Source organism: Anabas testudineus, chromosome 14 (assembly GCF_900324465.2).
Source record: "Anabas testudineus chromosome 14, fAnaTes1.2, whole genome shotgun sequence".
Classification (NCBI taxonomy): Eukaryota; Metazoa; Chordata; class Actinopteri; order Anabantiformes; family Anabantidae; genus Anabas; species Anabas testudineus.
In genome coordinates this window covers 8,777,024-8,793,269 of record NC_046623.1, presented here as the reverse complement: position 1 = coordinate 8,793,269, position 16,246 = coordinate 8,777,024, and the positions used below count along the sequence as shown (strand labels likewise).

General features: G+C 39.7%; 1 protein-coding gene across 4 annotated transcripts in view; it reads left to right on the top strand.

Moving 5' to 3' along the window:
• The window catches only part of LOC113171103 (disks large homolog 4), a 57,204-nt gene that overhangs the window by 31,279 nt on the left and 9,679 nt on the right, over window positions 1-16,246 (top strand). For 2 of the 4 annotated variants that reach the window (XM_026373478.1, XM_026373477.1), the window contains exons 3-8: window positions 5,804-5,860; window positions 14,038-14,091; window positions 14,796-14,846; window positions 15,009-15,133; window positions 15,461-15,630; window positions 15,769-15,905. In XM_026373478.1, coding sequence (XP_026229263.1) covers window positions 5,804-5,860; window positions 14,038-14,091; window positions 14,796-14,846; window positions 15,009-15,133; window positions 15,461-15,630; window positions 15,769-15,905 — 594 coding nt within the window. Of the gene's footprint in view, window positions 1-5,803; window positions 5,861-8,939; window positions 9,251-14,037; window positions 14,092-14,795; window positions 14,847-15,008; window positions 15,134-15,460; window positions 15,631-15,768; window positions 15,906-16,246 lie in introns of those variants that run through there. The other 2 variants (XM_026373479.1, XM_026373480.1) reach the window with 2 other exon arrangements.

The following is a 16,246-nucleotide window of genomic DNA, read 5'->3' as shown; positions in this document are numbered from 1 at the left end:
ACTTGAAAAAGCTCTAGGTAAGAATTCCCTGGACGAAACGTCTAGTGGAACTAGGGTCAGCGCTTGCGGCCATCTGCCTCGACTGGTCGGCGTGAGTGGAAAGTAGAGAGACAACAACAAACAGCCAGCAGCAGACGAAACACTGGGCAGGATAGAAGTGGATTATTTTTTTCAAATGTTGATGTCAAGGTGATAACTTACCAAATTAAACTAAAATTAGATATTTATGAGGCGAAAATATCCCCAGCTACAAGAAGTAATTCTGCAAATCCCCAATTTAACCAGACAGGTTTATAGTCATAGTAATGTGATTTGCCTTATTCAAAGCTCAAGGCTTTGTACAATTTATATTAGGTTTCATTTGACTCAGGGCTCATTACAACATTTTATCTATTATAACTTTGCACTTAAGATTATGTGTTGTGTGAAATGCTAATTCTTCAACATAAAACGTTTAATGGCGATATAACGTAATTAAGGGGAAATACAACCCTTGGCATGTGTAAGTGTCAGATGAACTTTAAACCTACATCAACTGTGAAATCTGAGAACCGCCTAACAGCATGAAAATCAAATGTGGTCAGATGAGTGTATTTTAATAGGTGTATTTTAATAGGTTTAGGTTTGTAGAGGAAAAATAGAACAAATGACCTGACTGACATATGTAGTTACATGTACAGGTTGCATCCTCTTCTTCTTATCCAGTGGTTTTGATCATTTCCCCTAGCACAGACCCTGCACTGTTTATTTACTGTATTTACTCCAGACGTGTCTTACACATGCAAAACTGAATCGCCATGACACCTCAGTGAGAAGTGAAGAGACACTGACACAGACGACACAAGAGCTACTGGTCATAGAGAGGCCAGAGATACAGCTGACATCAGTAGGAACATGAGCGCAGTCACTTTGCCCGGAGTGCAATAACGATTACACACTGTAGATACAAATGCAAGCAGGTGTAAGCTATGAGGCTCACTTAATGACTTAATAATGATCCATGTCATATGGCCAAATCTGTTATTAAACAACCCACTTGCTATTGAGACTATAAGGTTCCTGTAGTTATTTGTTTTTAAGTGTTTCTCAATTTCCCACCTGGAGTACACTGAAATCCTTGAGGACCAGATATGTCCAGTAAATTATCACTTTTAATGAGCAGAGAAGAGAAACTAAGCGCTTTACTGCCATTATTTAAAACTGCAGTGGCCGTGGAGATGTCTCCTTCCTGGTGCTAAGAAGGTGCTCTGTTTAGAATCGCTGTCAGATTGAAGATCTGCGCAGTGGCATTGGAGAACTAGCTTCAGTCATCATATGAGACACTAGAAGCATTGCAATGTTATTTTATTATTAAACACAATAAGCATCAAATCCACATTACATAATCACTGCAGGAAATCCAGGGGTACCGCAGTAGATGTGTAAACACATGAAACTGCGTAGATAATGTGCTGTCCCTTTCTGACCTTCCTTGCTAATTTGATTAATTCACTTTGTCCCTATGGAGTTTGTCATTCAGCACATACCGTCAGTAATATCAGTAATTATTATAATCAGTTGACGGGTGCATTTATTACAGTGTTGGGGAGGGAAACTTACCCATTTCGCTAAAATCCACCATTATGATACCATTTAAATCTGTTTAAGAGAAAATGTAATGTGTGCCCTCAGGCATTTCAGATCTATTACACAACTCATTTAGCCATTTACCAGGGGCTTGTGGTATCAGAAACTGTTAGTAGTGTATATTGTATCTGTGATTCACATGCAGGATCTATCATTTTATGAAAAAAGGTTCATATCTTTCAGATTTCATTAAAATATGAGATGCCATGGAAAGACTAGAATCAGTGAATGCATCATAACAGTAATGTGTGCAATGATCAGTATTTACAGTAAAACTACAGAATTTACAGTAAAACAATAAAACATCAAGTCACAATGTACAGGGTGGCATGTTCCTCCATTATACACATGGGAACTCTAGTTTAGTTTGAGTCACTGTCAATCCTGCCGTTCTGCTTCCATAGATATTTAGTAGCAGAATATTCCCCCTCAAAAAATGCACAATTACACCATCTACTCCTGTTGGAGAAAGATTTGCTAAAAGCTACAGTCTCCAGCTATTTTAGGAAATGACTGAGCCCTCTTTATGTAAATACCTAAGTCTAAGACTTAGCATCTTTAGTACCCAAACAGAGTGGAAATTAGAAAATATTGTTAGACTGGCTGTCAGGTTTAATCGCTTCATTAGATTTTATGAAAATAATATGTGTGCATGTGCATATATATATATATATATATATATATATATTTATTTATTTTACAGTAATACCTGATATGTCCAAATTGAGCATATTGTGAAGCCTTTGTAGCTACAGAACATATATTAAACTGGTTATCTAATTCAAACTGCATATCTTATTCATATCTACCTGCAGTGCTGCTAATAAAACGTGGGCTGCTAACTGCACTTTTGCATAGACAGTAATTGGTAGGAGGTAAACAGTCCAGATTTCTCAATATGCACAGAATGCAGTTTGCCACACAGGATGTTAATGTTATGTCTTTGCACTGTGTACTGGCTGCACTACAGTCATTAAGTGTCCTAGTGCATTTCTTTGAAAGCACTGAACAAAGTGCATTTTGCTGGATGGCTGATCTTGTACAAGTGATTTGTGATAAAAGAAGGAGCCGAAACATCACTAAAAGGCAGCCGAGTTCAAGAAGTTGCACAGTGCTCAGCTCATCATCAGTCAGTGGTGTTTCTGTAACATGACTTTCTCCCCTTAATTAGCTCCATATTCTTTATGTGATTTTCTGGAGTGTCTCTTTTGGTCTTATGAACCTATTTTACATATCAGTCTTAAAAAGAGCTGACGTGGTTATCTACTGCTTTGTGTGAACTGAGAATGTTTCATACATCATGTAATATGACTATGTATAAACATATGAACATCTGAACACATTTGACAATTGTGTAAAGACCTTTAAGACTGTAGTGTGGTTGTCTTCTCACTACATGTTCGCTTCTGTCTGGAGAAAACGTGTGGTTGAAAACACGGCTGCAAAACATTTTCTTCATTCTGTCCCTCCAGACATAGACTGTTCTTTTGTGCAAAATTTATTAATCATAAAGTAGAGATGAGTCAGAGAGAAATGTCCAAAGGAGAAAACTTTGTTTGTCCTAACATTGTTTCCTAACAGTAGACACTGGAGAGTTCATTCAAATGCAAAAATGAAATTCTGGTGCTCAACATGTTGACTGAATCAATCAAAACTGACAAAGCAAGTGAAATAGAACATACAGAATATCAACATGCCGCTGTTATTAATATACCTAGGCTGCAGCAAAATTGCATCCTGAGAATATTTTTTCCCTTAGACATGAAAGGGAGGATGTTGATGTTGTTTACAATGTTTTGGGAACCAGGATTGTCCCTATTTCTATTTCTGGAATGCTGCCATTATTTATGAAGTCTTGTGCCTCTCTTCAGGGACAATTCACTGAATTCACTCTGAAGTATAAAGGTTTGGGCTCACTTAGTGCAAAGTGAATTGTTTGCATAATTTTATGTCGGTGTCCTGCATCTGTGAATAGTTATAAAAAATAGATATAAATAGAAACCACTGAACCCCAGGCGTGGATAACTGAGGACAAAGACTGTTGGAGCCACTTTGTTCCCACTAAGCCTCATGTCATGATGATGATCATATTGTATTGTGCTTTCTTCTAACCTATTATGAGGGACGTACAAGCACACAGGCCCATTTCATGCAACCAATTATTAAAAGTGAGGATAATTGTTATGATGTTAAAGAGTTTTGTTTTTCTATTTGATGCTGCTCATTCCTGATGATGATGGTTGTGGTGGTAGTGATTGGTTTGTACTGGCATTGCTTCCTCACACACTCTCATGTTAATTCAGTCTCGATATTTTGGTTTTGTTATTATGTTTATTATTATTTTCTTTTAGCTTCATATCTCTTATCAGTTAAAAGGTCCTCCTTCTCTTTTCCACATTAGACATTCCTGCCTACAACCCTCTCCCTGCTTCTGGATTCTGCTAACTGAGATATTAAAGACAGCGCCACTAGTGAAATCTTTGGCATTTTCAAATAAATTAGAAATGTTCCACTATTTTGCAACTGTAACAACTAGCCCTGATGTGCCACTGAGCAAGCAATTGAAGCCCAAAGTAAGGACACATTAATAGAAGGCCATGTCTATATTAGGAATGAGAGGTGCACAGATAGTATCTGCAAATATCATGATCGGCATGAATCTGCCTCCCAGGTTGTCCTACTTGGATCAGCATATACAGCTGCCCCAACATTCATACTGTAATGATGTGCTTTGCTGCAACATAAAACTTTTTCCAGCGGGAGAAAGAGTGTCTCCTGACATGTGAAAATGCTGCACTGCTGCTATTTGTAAATTCATAGGTACAGGATGTATTGTTTAGAGTAGCAACTTTGCTGTGTGAGGGTAAAATCCCAATCCCGCAGTTCCTCAATGCTTAACCAGTTCTGAACAAGCTGTTTCATTAGTCCATGCAAATTGTGCATTTTCAGATTTTTATTATTAGTCATCTTGTTTTGTGGTTGAAGATACAAAGGAAGTCTGTGCATAATGTGATCAGATTCATTTATACAGGGAAAGCATGTGTCTATAAACACAAAATCTATAAGTCACAAATATAAAACACAAAGTGCTTAAGCTAATAACACTTAAATAATTCCAATCTTTCTTGTCTTTAAACATATTTATTCGTTCCTCGTGTGGGTGTTGGTAGAAAAAAAGCAAGTGAACCCATTGAACCTCATATGGCAGCAATAACCTCAAAGTGTTTCCGGCAGCTGCAGATTAGGCTGCACAGCATTCACCCGGAATTCTTAGGATGTCTGGTGTGAATGAATCTCTTGAGCTCATTACACAGCATCTCTGCTGGGTTGAGGTCTGTGCTCTGACTCTGAACCACTCCAAAAGGTGGATTTTCTCCCTCCACCACACTTTATAACACAGTCCAGATAATGTTTTCCTGTTGGTATACCGTTATCTTTTTGCAACATATGGAATGTTGTGTTCTCTCCCAAAAAGCACCACACGTGAAGTTTGCCACCTTGACAAACCACAGTGCTACTGGGAAAATTAAAGTAAAGTAGAACTGTTTCCAGCAGCACACATGATGTAAAAAAAAGGGTAAAGCAACATGAAACACCATCCTAACAGTGACATATGGGGGAGGGAACATCATAATTTTGGGCTCCTTTGCTGCCTCAGGTACTGGACAACTTTCCATTTTCAAAGAGGAAAATTAATTCCCATGTTTATCAAGGTATCCTACAGGATAATCTCAGTAAGCTCAGTGGAAGTTTGGGGATGCATCAGGACCATGGCCCTAGACATCAAAGCCAGTCTGCCACAGAATGGCTTCAAGAAAGAAAATCTGCCTTTTGATAATAATTGTTTGCATACTATTAGCTTAGGCACATTGTGTTTGTTAGTAAATTCTTTCTTTATGGTACATCAGTGTCTTGTATATGTATGATTCAAGTATGGGCATGTTATATTTAAAGCAATAGTAATGCATTATTGTGGGTTTTATTAATAATATACTAATATTCACACATCAACATTCATAGTAGCCAATCTTGGCCTCTGCAACTCCAGATGTGAGTGTATGTGACCCCTCTGATGAAACAAGAAACAAACAAAAGCACAAAGCGGTGCCCGCTGTTCTTCCCCTGTGCCCATCTGCATGCTCTGCACAATTACCCTCTCCCTTCTGTTGTTTTGCAGCCTGTGTTGATGTCTACGGGACACACTCCAATGTACACCTCTGCTGTTTCCACACTGGTAAGAGCACAGCGATCCGTGCCGCTCTGTCACCCCGAAAGTTACCAGTATCACCATCAGCCGTCATCATCAGCGTGATCTGTATCCTCATTTCGTGTCTTTGATGGATTTGGTGTCACTCAACATTCGGCTGTCTGATTGCATAGAGACAGCTGCCTGTTCAGCCCCATTGTAGCTGTACTGCCAACGAGTGTGAGGTCATCTGTTTTCTGATGATATCAGTGTGTTCATGCTCATTGTCATTCAAATCTGCTTTGTCTGACAGATAAGTCGCTTGCATTCGGTTACCATTTTAGTAAAACACTGTGCTTCTATCACACTATGTCATATTCATAGGAAATTATTCTATTCATATTTCTATGCAGAAAGTGAAACAATCACAAGAATGACATTATTATAGCCACATCACCTAAGCTGCTGTGCAGTAAATGCAATAAACATATAATGTGGATCTTGTTGCAGTGTAGCATGAGGTTTGGTAGACCGACCTCTTTTTGCAGGGAAGACTGAAACCTGTAGGTGTCAGTATTAGACTGTGCACTGACTTGCACTAATATTGAAAACTTGGCTAAGCTACATTCTCAGTAAAACATTTTTATGGTCGCTTTAGTCTTACATGGCATGAACTGCACACATGATTTTTCTAGCAAGACAGGAGATGAGTATACATACTGTAGTAATAGGAGAGGAATTCATACTTAAGTATGTACACAAATGTGGTTGGCAGTCTCTTCTTCGCTGTTTAATAGGGAGTTACTCTGTTAACTACCGTACACATCCTTTCTTGTTTTTGTCTGCTCGCCCTGACTCTGAACATACCACATCCAATATTGCCTTCAAGCGCTTTACCATATGAGGCATTTTGCACGCTTCAGCAGAAAGTCTTAAGTAGGAAAATGTATACATCCCCTCCCACTCATACAGCAAGCACTTCAGTCTGCATGTATTTCATTATCTGTGCCGGTTTGGTAAAGCATGTTCTGTGTTCACGATGTGCCGCAGTAACGCTGGTGCATATGGATCTCATCGGAGCCAACGTAGTTGTCATTGATGTGTAGGTGGTGTCGTCAGTCTGTCTCTTTATTACTCTAATGGTGTGGGGATTTGCCAGAACCACTCCAGACCCCATTGATTAATGAGAAGGATTGTCTCGAGAAGCACTGCAATGGTTTGGCAAAGTAAGGAGAGATCTTTGGGTTATGTACATGATTAAACGAAAAGGTGCTTTAGCGTTAAAAATGACACCTTTTTGGTTTTAAAGCAGAGCATTATGTAATTAGATTTTTTTTTCACGTTTGATATTGATCTGTTCTTTTATTCTGTTCTCCCCACCTCTATTACTGTATTGTGTGTGTGTGTGTGTGTGTGTGTGTGTGTGCCACCGATAGTGATCTGTCAATGAGCACAACAGCAACAACAATGCATAAAGAATATTTATCTTGACAGATTGGAGTTCTTGGGCTGAAAACATTACACAACATATTTGCTATGTATCCTTCAGTGGGAGTGAGAACCAGCAGGGGCTAAGTGCTTACAGAAGAACCCCACCGCTTAGTTTATGTTACACCCTGTCTCCTCCAATGGAAAAGGATATAGATCAACATTTCTCTACTCGCAGAATTGTTCATATAGATACTACTTTTCACACAGCTCCTCTTTAGATTAAATGCTCACCCCCTTTTTATGACATAATGTGGCACACAATGATCACTTTATGTAAGGATTCAATTACTGATTTCTGTAGTGTCTGCCCAAAAACCTCCATTATCACCTCCCCTGTCTGCTTGGCACTCGCTGTCTGGTCGCTATCTGGCTTCTATCTTCAATTCCCTGTCCTCCTTACTTTTCTTTAATAAATGTTTAAAAGTGTCCCTGCAGCTTCGGTGTAATTACTGTGCAGCAGCAGCTCAGGTCCTATGGGAAGAAGCAAGAGAGAGAGAGAGAGAGAAGTGAAGAAAAAAAACCATGCAGAAAGAGGAAGGGAGAGTTATTCATGCTGAATGGTGGAGTAAGACAGATAGAGGGGGCCTTGCAGTTAGAATGGTGAGAAAATTAGATAGGTAGATGGATGAATTTTATTTAATAAAATGAGAATGTCAGCTGACAGCTTGTCCTTCAGCATGTCCTTACATCCTTAAGTCTGTGTGTGTGTGTGTGTGTGTGTGTGTATGTATGTGTCCATAATACACGCCTGTTGATCCATCTGTCTTTCAGAAAGAGACAGCGCGAGAAAAAAGCAGTTTTTCCTGTAATAACTCGAGTGCCCTCCCAAGGCCACATCCACCATTTAACAATTTGTTTGAGGAAAAAGAAAACGAAATGGCAATGGCAAGCTGGATTTTGTTTCCTAACAGTCTATGGCGTTCGCTTAACCCTCGCTGCTCGTCAATGTAAGGCTGCATTCAGACAGACATTTGCTCTACCTTATAATAGTGCAGGGTACTGAATTGGTGGTAAAAAAAAAACAAATAAAATAGAGGAGGTCCAGATGGAGGAGCAGGCGTAGGTGTTGAACACTTAAAAATTAAACACTAAAACACAAGACAGTGGTTTGTAATACTTTACAATTCTAGAAATTTCCCAGTGGCAATTGTTTCATCTTTGGTTGTGACGAGGTAAACAAAAAGTAATTGCCATCAAACTTTCCTGTGCACTCCTTTTTCCTCTCAGCAGTGGGGATGGGAGGGGTACAGTAGCAGCAGAAAATATGAACCGCTGAGCGCAGACCAGTAGCAGGGAGGCACCGCTCTCGCAGTCCACTGCCACGGATAACGAAGAATGGAAAGAGCTGTTTGGAAATTCTCCTTTTTCTCTCTGGATGGGTGATTTCTGACGACAGCGCGACTGTCTCTGAGAGAATAAAGAGCCCCACCGGCGGCAAGAAATTTTTATAACTCGAGCCTTGGTTTGGAGAATAGTATTGGCCTTCTATGAAATCAAGCTTCCAGCACCGACTCACCAAGAGGCAAACACTAATTGGACTGTGCTTTTTCTTTCCGGATTTAAAATGTTATAAATATGCATCCTCTGTCTAAAGCATGCTATCTATAGTACTAAGTTTTAATTAGACTGAGTGGAAAGTAGGCTTGAAGGCATGTGCTAAGTTAAAAGAGGCAATCTGGACTCTCTGTGGTTTCTGATCAATTGTTATGGCAGGGCCTAGATCGAATGCTTCACAGTGCAATTATGCTTGTGTGGTTTTTCTGAAGGCACACAGTGGGAGTGTATGTCATTTTGGGAGGTGAATACAGTTTGTTTTCCGACATCAACAAAAAGCCAAAATTTGGCACTCGAAGCAAAATGTTTCTGTCTGTGTGGTACGCCAAAAAGATGGGTTGCCGATTCCTCAACAATGTGCGGAAAGTCAAGAAGCATCAACGTCATAAATTGGTAAGCATGTTTTCAACATGTTTACAGTTTATTTACTGTGATTGCACCTAAATATCATTAGGAAAATGTTGTTTATAGATATAGACGTAGGTTACATTCACTTGCGCTGCTGTTTTTATAATGGGACCAAGTCTTTGTTTACACAGCTTAGGTCATGGCTCCACTTACGGCCTGTGATAGATATTTAATCACACTGAGCTTGAATAGAGCTGTGCAATATGGGGATATATCAGTGTTTCCTATGCATTCATCAACACTGACCACCACATGTTAATTTTTTATTATTTATTCATTTAAAGTGTGCAAGAGGTCATATTTCACTGTAGAGCTGTGCAGTTCATTGATTAGTGTCTGTCTGTCTGACTGTTAGTACATGTCACTGTCAGTGCTGTGCTCATGTGTGATGTGTAGTTGTACAAGCCCAATTGCAAAAAAGTTGGGACATTTTTTGTTTTTTTTAGTGGTACATTTTCTGATATGTTTACTTTGCTCTATGATTACATTGAATTAAATATGGGTTTGCGAAATTTGATTACATTCTGTTTTTCATGCAGATTTTTTCTGTCCAGACTTTTAGCTGATGAGGATAGCTAAGCCAACATTATAATACAGCAAGGATCGTGTGAAATTGTACAGAGTTAGTCTACAGATGAGAACCTAAAAAGTACGGTTGAGTGCTCAAAACAAACCCCAGACTCAGATGTTGCAAGATGCTTCCGCCTGCGGCACACCATATGGCGGAGAATCATGAAGGTGGAAAGAGATGTAGGCTACTATTGCAAGTTACATGTGTAAAGACATGGCCGCAATTTATATGGTCATGCATGTTATATGCTTGGTTGAAACTAAGCACAAAGGTTCTAAATAAAAGCAGATAAAGAATCAAATATGAGCAAGTACAGAAAATGTGCTATATTGTGATATCTATCTGAATTTGAAATTACCTATATCAGCATATGAGATTTTGTCACACAGCCCAAATAATCAAAGTCTGGATGATTTAATCACTTAATACTAATAAAATCCTACTAATAAAAGTGAGTGTGTGCGTATGCATCAGAATTAATGTTTGTGAGTCTGCTCTAAAGGTGTGAAGGTGCAGTTTTGATCTTTCATTTAATATTCAAACACACATGGCTGTGCATGACCACTAACTTCACACCCCCACAACGCACACACGCTGCCACCTTATCCCACGCTCCGCACATGTACGTGGGATTTAATAAGGAGCAGACAAGTGAGCAATGTGCTTTATGTGACGTCCAAATTAGCCTCCGTCACATCCTGCACTAAAACCCACACACCGGCACAGAGGTAGCTAAATCACCAGCCATCCAACCTGCCACACGAAACTCCCGGCTACACGTTAAAAACACTTCTCACAAGTCTTGTCTTCTCATTTCCATTTCTTTAATAGCCCTGCACAGCCCTAAGCTAAGGGCTCTAAATCTGGAGTCTTTGGTCCTTACTGTTATCTGTCTGTAAACAGCAGAACAGCTGTTCAAATACACACCCTAACTGTACAATACCCACGATGCTTGACTGCAAAAAAAAACATCTTCTTTATTACACACACACACATAGTGTATGGTTTGACATAGCATATTTCAGGTGAACGGTGTTAAAGGATTTAAAGTTGCATGGTGTGCAAGATATGCAGCATGAAAGCTTCTCTAAATAGGACTGAACACGTTTCTCTAAATCAAGTCACAGTTTTATTAACACTTCATTATTTAGTGCGATCACTCAATCATGTTCAGACCAAAACAGTCATGCAATAACAATGAAATCATGCGTGCAGTATAAAAAAAAAAAAAACGGAATAATGTGTGATGTATGTGTATGTGTATGGTATGGAGTGGAGTGGCAGCGGACTCGGGGAGGGTGGGGTTGTATCACAGTTCCAACCTCTGGTATCGCAAACAAAATGGTGGATGTTTGTATGTTGGTTTCAGTCAAACACTTGATTCTAAAGCAAGCATCTCACATAAGATGTCATCACCTTCAATCATACTGAAGTGGAAGGAAAGACGGCAATTGGTGTTTTCTTATATGTCATTATCACTGGGGTCATTTTACCTCTTTCAGTAAAATTCCCACTGAAGGCACCTAGGGGTGTCAGCGTTTACAGGATGGGCTAGACAGGCCATGCATGAAGCAGTAGAGGTTGATCTGTAAGTCTTGTCATTCAAATTAGGAATAAGCATGTAAAGTACACTACGCACAGCTTTAACACTGCCGTAATGCTCATGGGACCCACTGCTAAATTGCCAACAGCACTTAATTTATTCAGTATTTAATAGAGAAAAGAAATTGATTTAAACGCGCTGCTTCACCCTTTTGCTGCCCTGTTTTCTTGTGTCAGCATAGTGCAAGCGTGGATATTGATTTCTATTCTTTTATTAAGGAAATTATTTTTTCAGCATCACACAAGCGAAGGAAAATCTGGAAATCAGAGCAACTACACAGATCGAAACAAATCAGTTTTAATGTTTTCGGTTGTTTTTGACTGTGTGTATTCTGGCAATTTGCTCTCAGCACACCAGGCCATCAAACATGTGGGTGTGGATGGATGTAAAGACATAACAGAGAATGGGTTAGTTCAATAGATGGTGCTAAAATATAGGGGGCCAAGAGCAGCCAAACGCTGTAAATCCTAACAATCCTACCGGTGAAAGGCGTGAAAGAGCAGCGAGAGACAGAGTGAGCGAGAAGGCTCTGTGGAAGTCCCTGCAGGGAAACTGCCTGCACTGGGTTTAGATTTCTGCTGGCTATACTCATTATTTCTGTCTAGATAAGGATGAATTTGACGTAATGCTCAGCAGCATGGCCCGTTAGACACAGCTACGTGATGAAGCTCTGCATGGACAACTGCTGTAATCAGACAGTGGGCAGTTAAAGATGAGCTCTAGTGTTCTGTGGGGAGCTGGTGCACAGTGTTATGTCTTTACCTTATGTGGACGAGTATATTTTTAATTACACTTGTGACAAACATTCAGCTTGTGCGTGCCTGTTTGCTGGAACTCTGACTGAAACAGAGCCACTGTTAATGTCATTAGCTACATGTGTCCTGTAATGACAAGTCTGCCATGAAAAAGGTCAATAGGTCTTGTTTACTGGGACGCTGAGTGGAACTGAGCCATTGTTAACAAAATGTGCTTTTCCTCCACTGACGTCAAAATGTCTACCATGAAAAAGATCAGAAGAACAGAAATTTGCCATTATAATAATAAATATCTTTGTAAAGAAAATTGATCAGCTTGTTGTAAAAATACATGTATGATTTAAATATTTGTGGGCAAATTTTACACTAGAATTGAAATCAATATTGATATAAGACCTTAAAAAATGATCTGACTGAACCGGATGTACCTTTTCCATAAGGACATTGTCACCCGTGGACCAGTGTTAGGCTAAATGTTGCACTCTGTAACATTCACATCCCTATTTTACACTACATTATGATGCTAATACCGTAGATTTTTTTTTTTTTTTTGGATGTGTACAGAATTAAGTTCAGGAGTTTTCAAAGGAAATATAAATCACTCTAATATATCTATGCAAAAACGCTGAGCATTTTTTCTTTGAGCACAGATGACAAACTATCTTAAAGAGAGTGTTTACTGTTAGTACATTTCCATTGCATCCCATAAAGCTCACTGTGTGTAAATGTAAATGTGTTTTTCTTAAAAGCTAAGTTGTGTTCAGTTTGGTTCTGTAGCTGTTTGTGTGTTTTCAGAGCTGTCAGTCCTCTAAAGGTCAGCAGGCCGGTTTTATGCTGCTCTTTGCTGTTCTGTAAGCACTTTAGATGTGTAGCATCTTTCCCATACTAATCAGCGTGGTACAGAACGATGACAAAAATAAATACAGAAGCTCAGATAGGCCGTCAGACGGTGTTTTCCCAAGAGCACTGTACATAATGGTGCATTTACGTCTTCCAGCATCAGGTACCTTGATCAGTGTAAATCCTCAAAAGAAACATGAAACAATGAAAATATAAGAGGATTAAAAGGAGAATTTTAAGCATATTGTGTAGAGGTTAACTGTCACACTTCAGACAGGCTGACAGAGAAAAGTCCCTGCAGGTAAACCCAAACCACATCAATAGCAAAAATCTCACCCTCTCTTCGACTGTGTGGCTTTGTTCATGATGAAATGCTGACGTGTTGATTCAGTCTGGTTTTACACTCTGCATAGACTGTGCTGCATGCAGCATGGGAGAACAATTTTGATGAGAGTAACTGACCACAAGGCGAGCTGACGTGAAACTCATTGATAGATGATAATCAGAGTAACTGTGCCGCCTGTCGCCGCCTTGTCACCACGCTACTGTTTCTTCATCATCGTCTGGGCGTGCTGTCAGTGTGCCTGCGACTGAATCACTGAGAGATTTGTTTTGAAAGGACTGGTGGGTGGGAGGTGGATGACCATGTTCACAGTATTCACTAGATAGCCATGTGAAACATCAGTAATATGAGCTATACTGTAATTCAACCACTAGCTAACACAAAGCAATAAGATTTCAGGGTATAAAATGTGGCCTATAGAGTGAATTATGTCTGTGTCCACAACAAATGGCTTTCAAGCTGTGCTCTCTGTCCTTTATCACGGTGACAACCACAGCACAGTGAGAATTGTGTTATCACAGCTAAAAGCTAAAATGGCCATCAGTCTTGGCTGTGACTGCAGGTTTCAGGAATATAGACTGAGAGTTCATCCTGGAGCTGCCTCATCTTTGAGTTTCTGCTGTTATTTCTTAATAATGCTGCTTCTCTCTCCGCCTCCAGGGAAATACTCCTCCAGTGGTGGTGAACACCGACACACTCGATGGCTCCCCATATGTAAGGATTATGTTTAATCTTACATTTATTGTATTATTATGTTAGCCTCAGCCACATGACTAACTTCAGATTTATTCTGCATTATCAGGTATTCCATTCATTTCCCAGCAGGCTTTTGCTCATTGTTTCAGTCTGAATAATTAATTTGAGTCTATTTTAATTATAATTAGTTTTCAGTCGGGTGATATACATTTGACAGAACAAAAATATGACTTTGTTTAATTTACAGTTCTTTAAAGATACCGTTTTAAAATGAAAGCAGTGAGCATATCATGAACTGCGAGGGATTAATGCAGCGAGTGAGGCTTCTCAGAGACAAGCCTGCCATCACACACCAGCATTTTTGCACCACAGTAGCACTAAGAAAAGTTGTTTTCTAGGTCAGATACTAAAACAGTAAAGTCTGAAGTTCTTTAAATTCCCACTTCCTCAGGGACTTGCTTAATTGCAGAGGTAAAGCTGATGTGTTGCTAAGTTGTTCAGCCAGGAGGTGAAAGAATAGTGCTGCTATTATCATCCACACATACTATACATCATCTCAAATAAGAGCAAAATGAGTGTGGATGAAAGAAGAACATCTGGTTAATGGATGCTATATGGATATATATTGATACTGGACTTAGACTTCATTTTCCTCATTTGCACAACAGTTAAACTGTGTAATAAATTGTAGAAATATATAAACTAACACCCCTTTCTCACAGGTGAATGGGACAGAAGGGGAAATCGAGTATGAAGAGATCACACTGGAGAGAGTAAGTTAGAGAAAACTGTGATTAAAACAGGCTTTAATCAAATGTATACTTACAAAACTACCATGTTAATTGTTAGTAGTTTTAATCCAACACATGATACATCCTGCTACAATTATTATTATTAAGTTTAATGTGTGTTTTTGCTTGTAATTGCCACTGCAGGGTAACTCAGGCCTGGGCTTCAGCATAGCTGGGGGAACAGACAATCCTCATGTGGGCGATGATCCCAGCATCTTCATCACCAAAATCATACCTGGAGGAGCCGCGGCGCAGGATGGACGGCTCAGGTAACGCCACACACTTAGCTACAATAAATGTTCATGTTTACACATCTAAGACATGTGAAATCCAACTGTCTAAAGCACGTGGTTAGTCCTACTCATGTTTCAGATGAGAGAAATAATGTTCTGCTTCCCCTATTTCACCTTTTATTGCATTTTTTATAACATTTCTGCCAGCAAACACACTTAGAGCAGAGCCAAGCACAGCTTTAGTTGGAGATTGACTGCTCCTGACCTCATCTGGTGGAGGATTACACCTGATTTCTTCACCAAAACAAAAGCTCAAGCTATATTTTCACTCTCCCTCCCACTGTCTCTCTCTACATTTCTTAGTGTGAATGATTGCATCCTATTTGTGAATGATGTTGATGTGAGGGAGGTGACACACAGCCAAGCTGTGGAGGCTCTTAAGGAGGCAGGTGCTATCGTCCGCCTTTACGTTCTCCGCAGGAAACCAGCAGCTGAGAAAGTCACTGAAATCAAACTCATCAAAGGGCCTAAAGGTTTGTGGACTGTTGTACAGCATCAGTGTTGTTTCGTGAGCTTAAGGATGCTTTATTCCTGGCTAAGCTGTGCCCCCTGGATTTAACAAATCTGCTCTGTGTTAACTTTTGCCTCCTTTGCTCACTTCCTGCTCTCAGGATTAGGGTTCAGCATTGCTGGAGGGGTGGGCAACCAGCACATACCGGGAGATAACAGTATCTATGTCACCAAGATCATTGAAGGCGGAGCAGCTCATAAAGATGGGCGCCTGCAGATCGGGGACAAGATCTTAGCGGTTGGTAACTGTAATAATAACTAACTATACTGCTTTGTGTGTGGTGCTACATGCCCACACGCATACCTGTCACTGATTGCTGATTCACCTTTTCATCACAGAGACACATGTTCACACAATTGCAGTCACACATTTGTGTATATAAGTGGCACTGATGTATCAAGAACCCAGGTAATTAACACCTGTGATTTTCATGGCGTGACATTACTTTCATTAATGGGTGAATAGACCCAGAGGATGGAAAAAAATGTTTGTAGTATTTCTAGTAAAGTATCAAAGAGCATTACTGCCATCTACTGGAGAACAGAGAAATGTAACATAGCCGCCTCAAAATGGTGTCT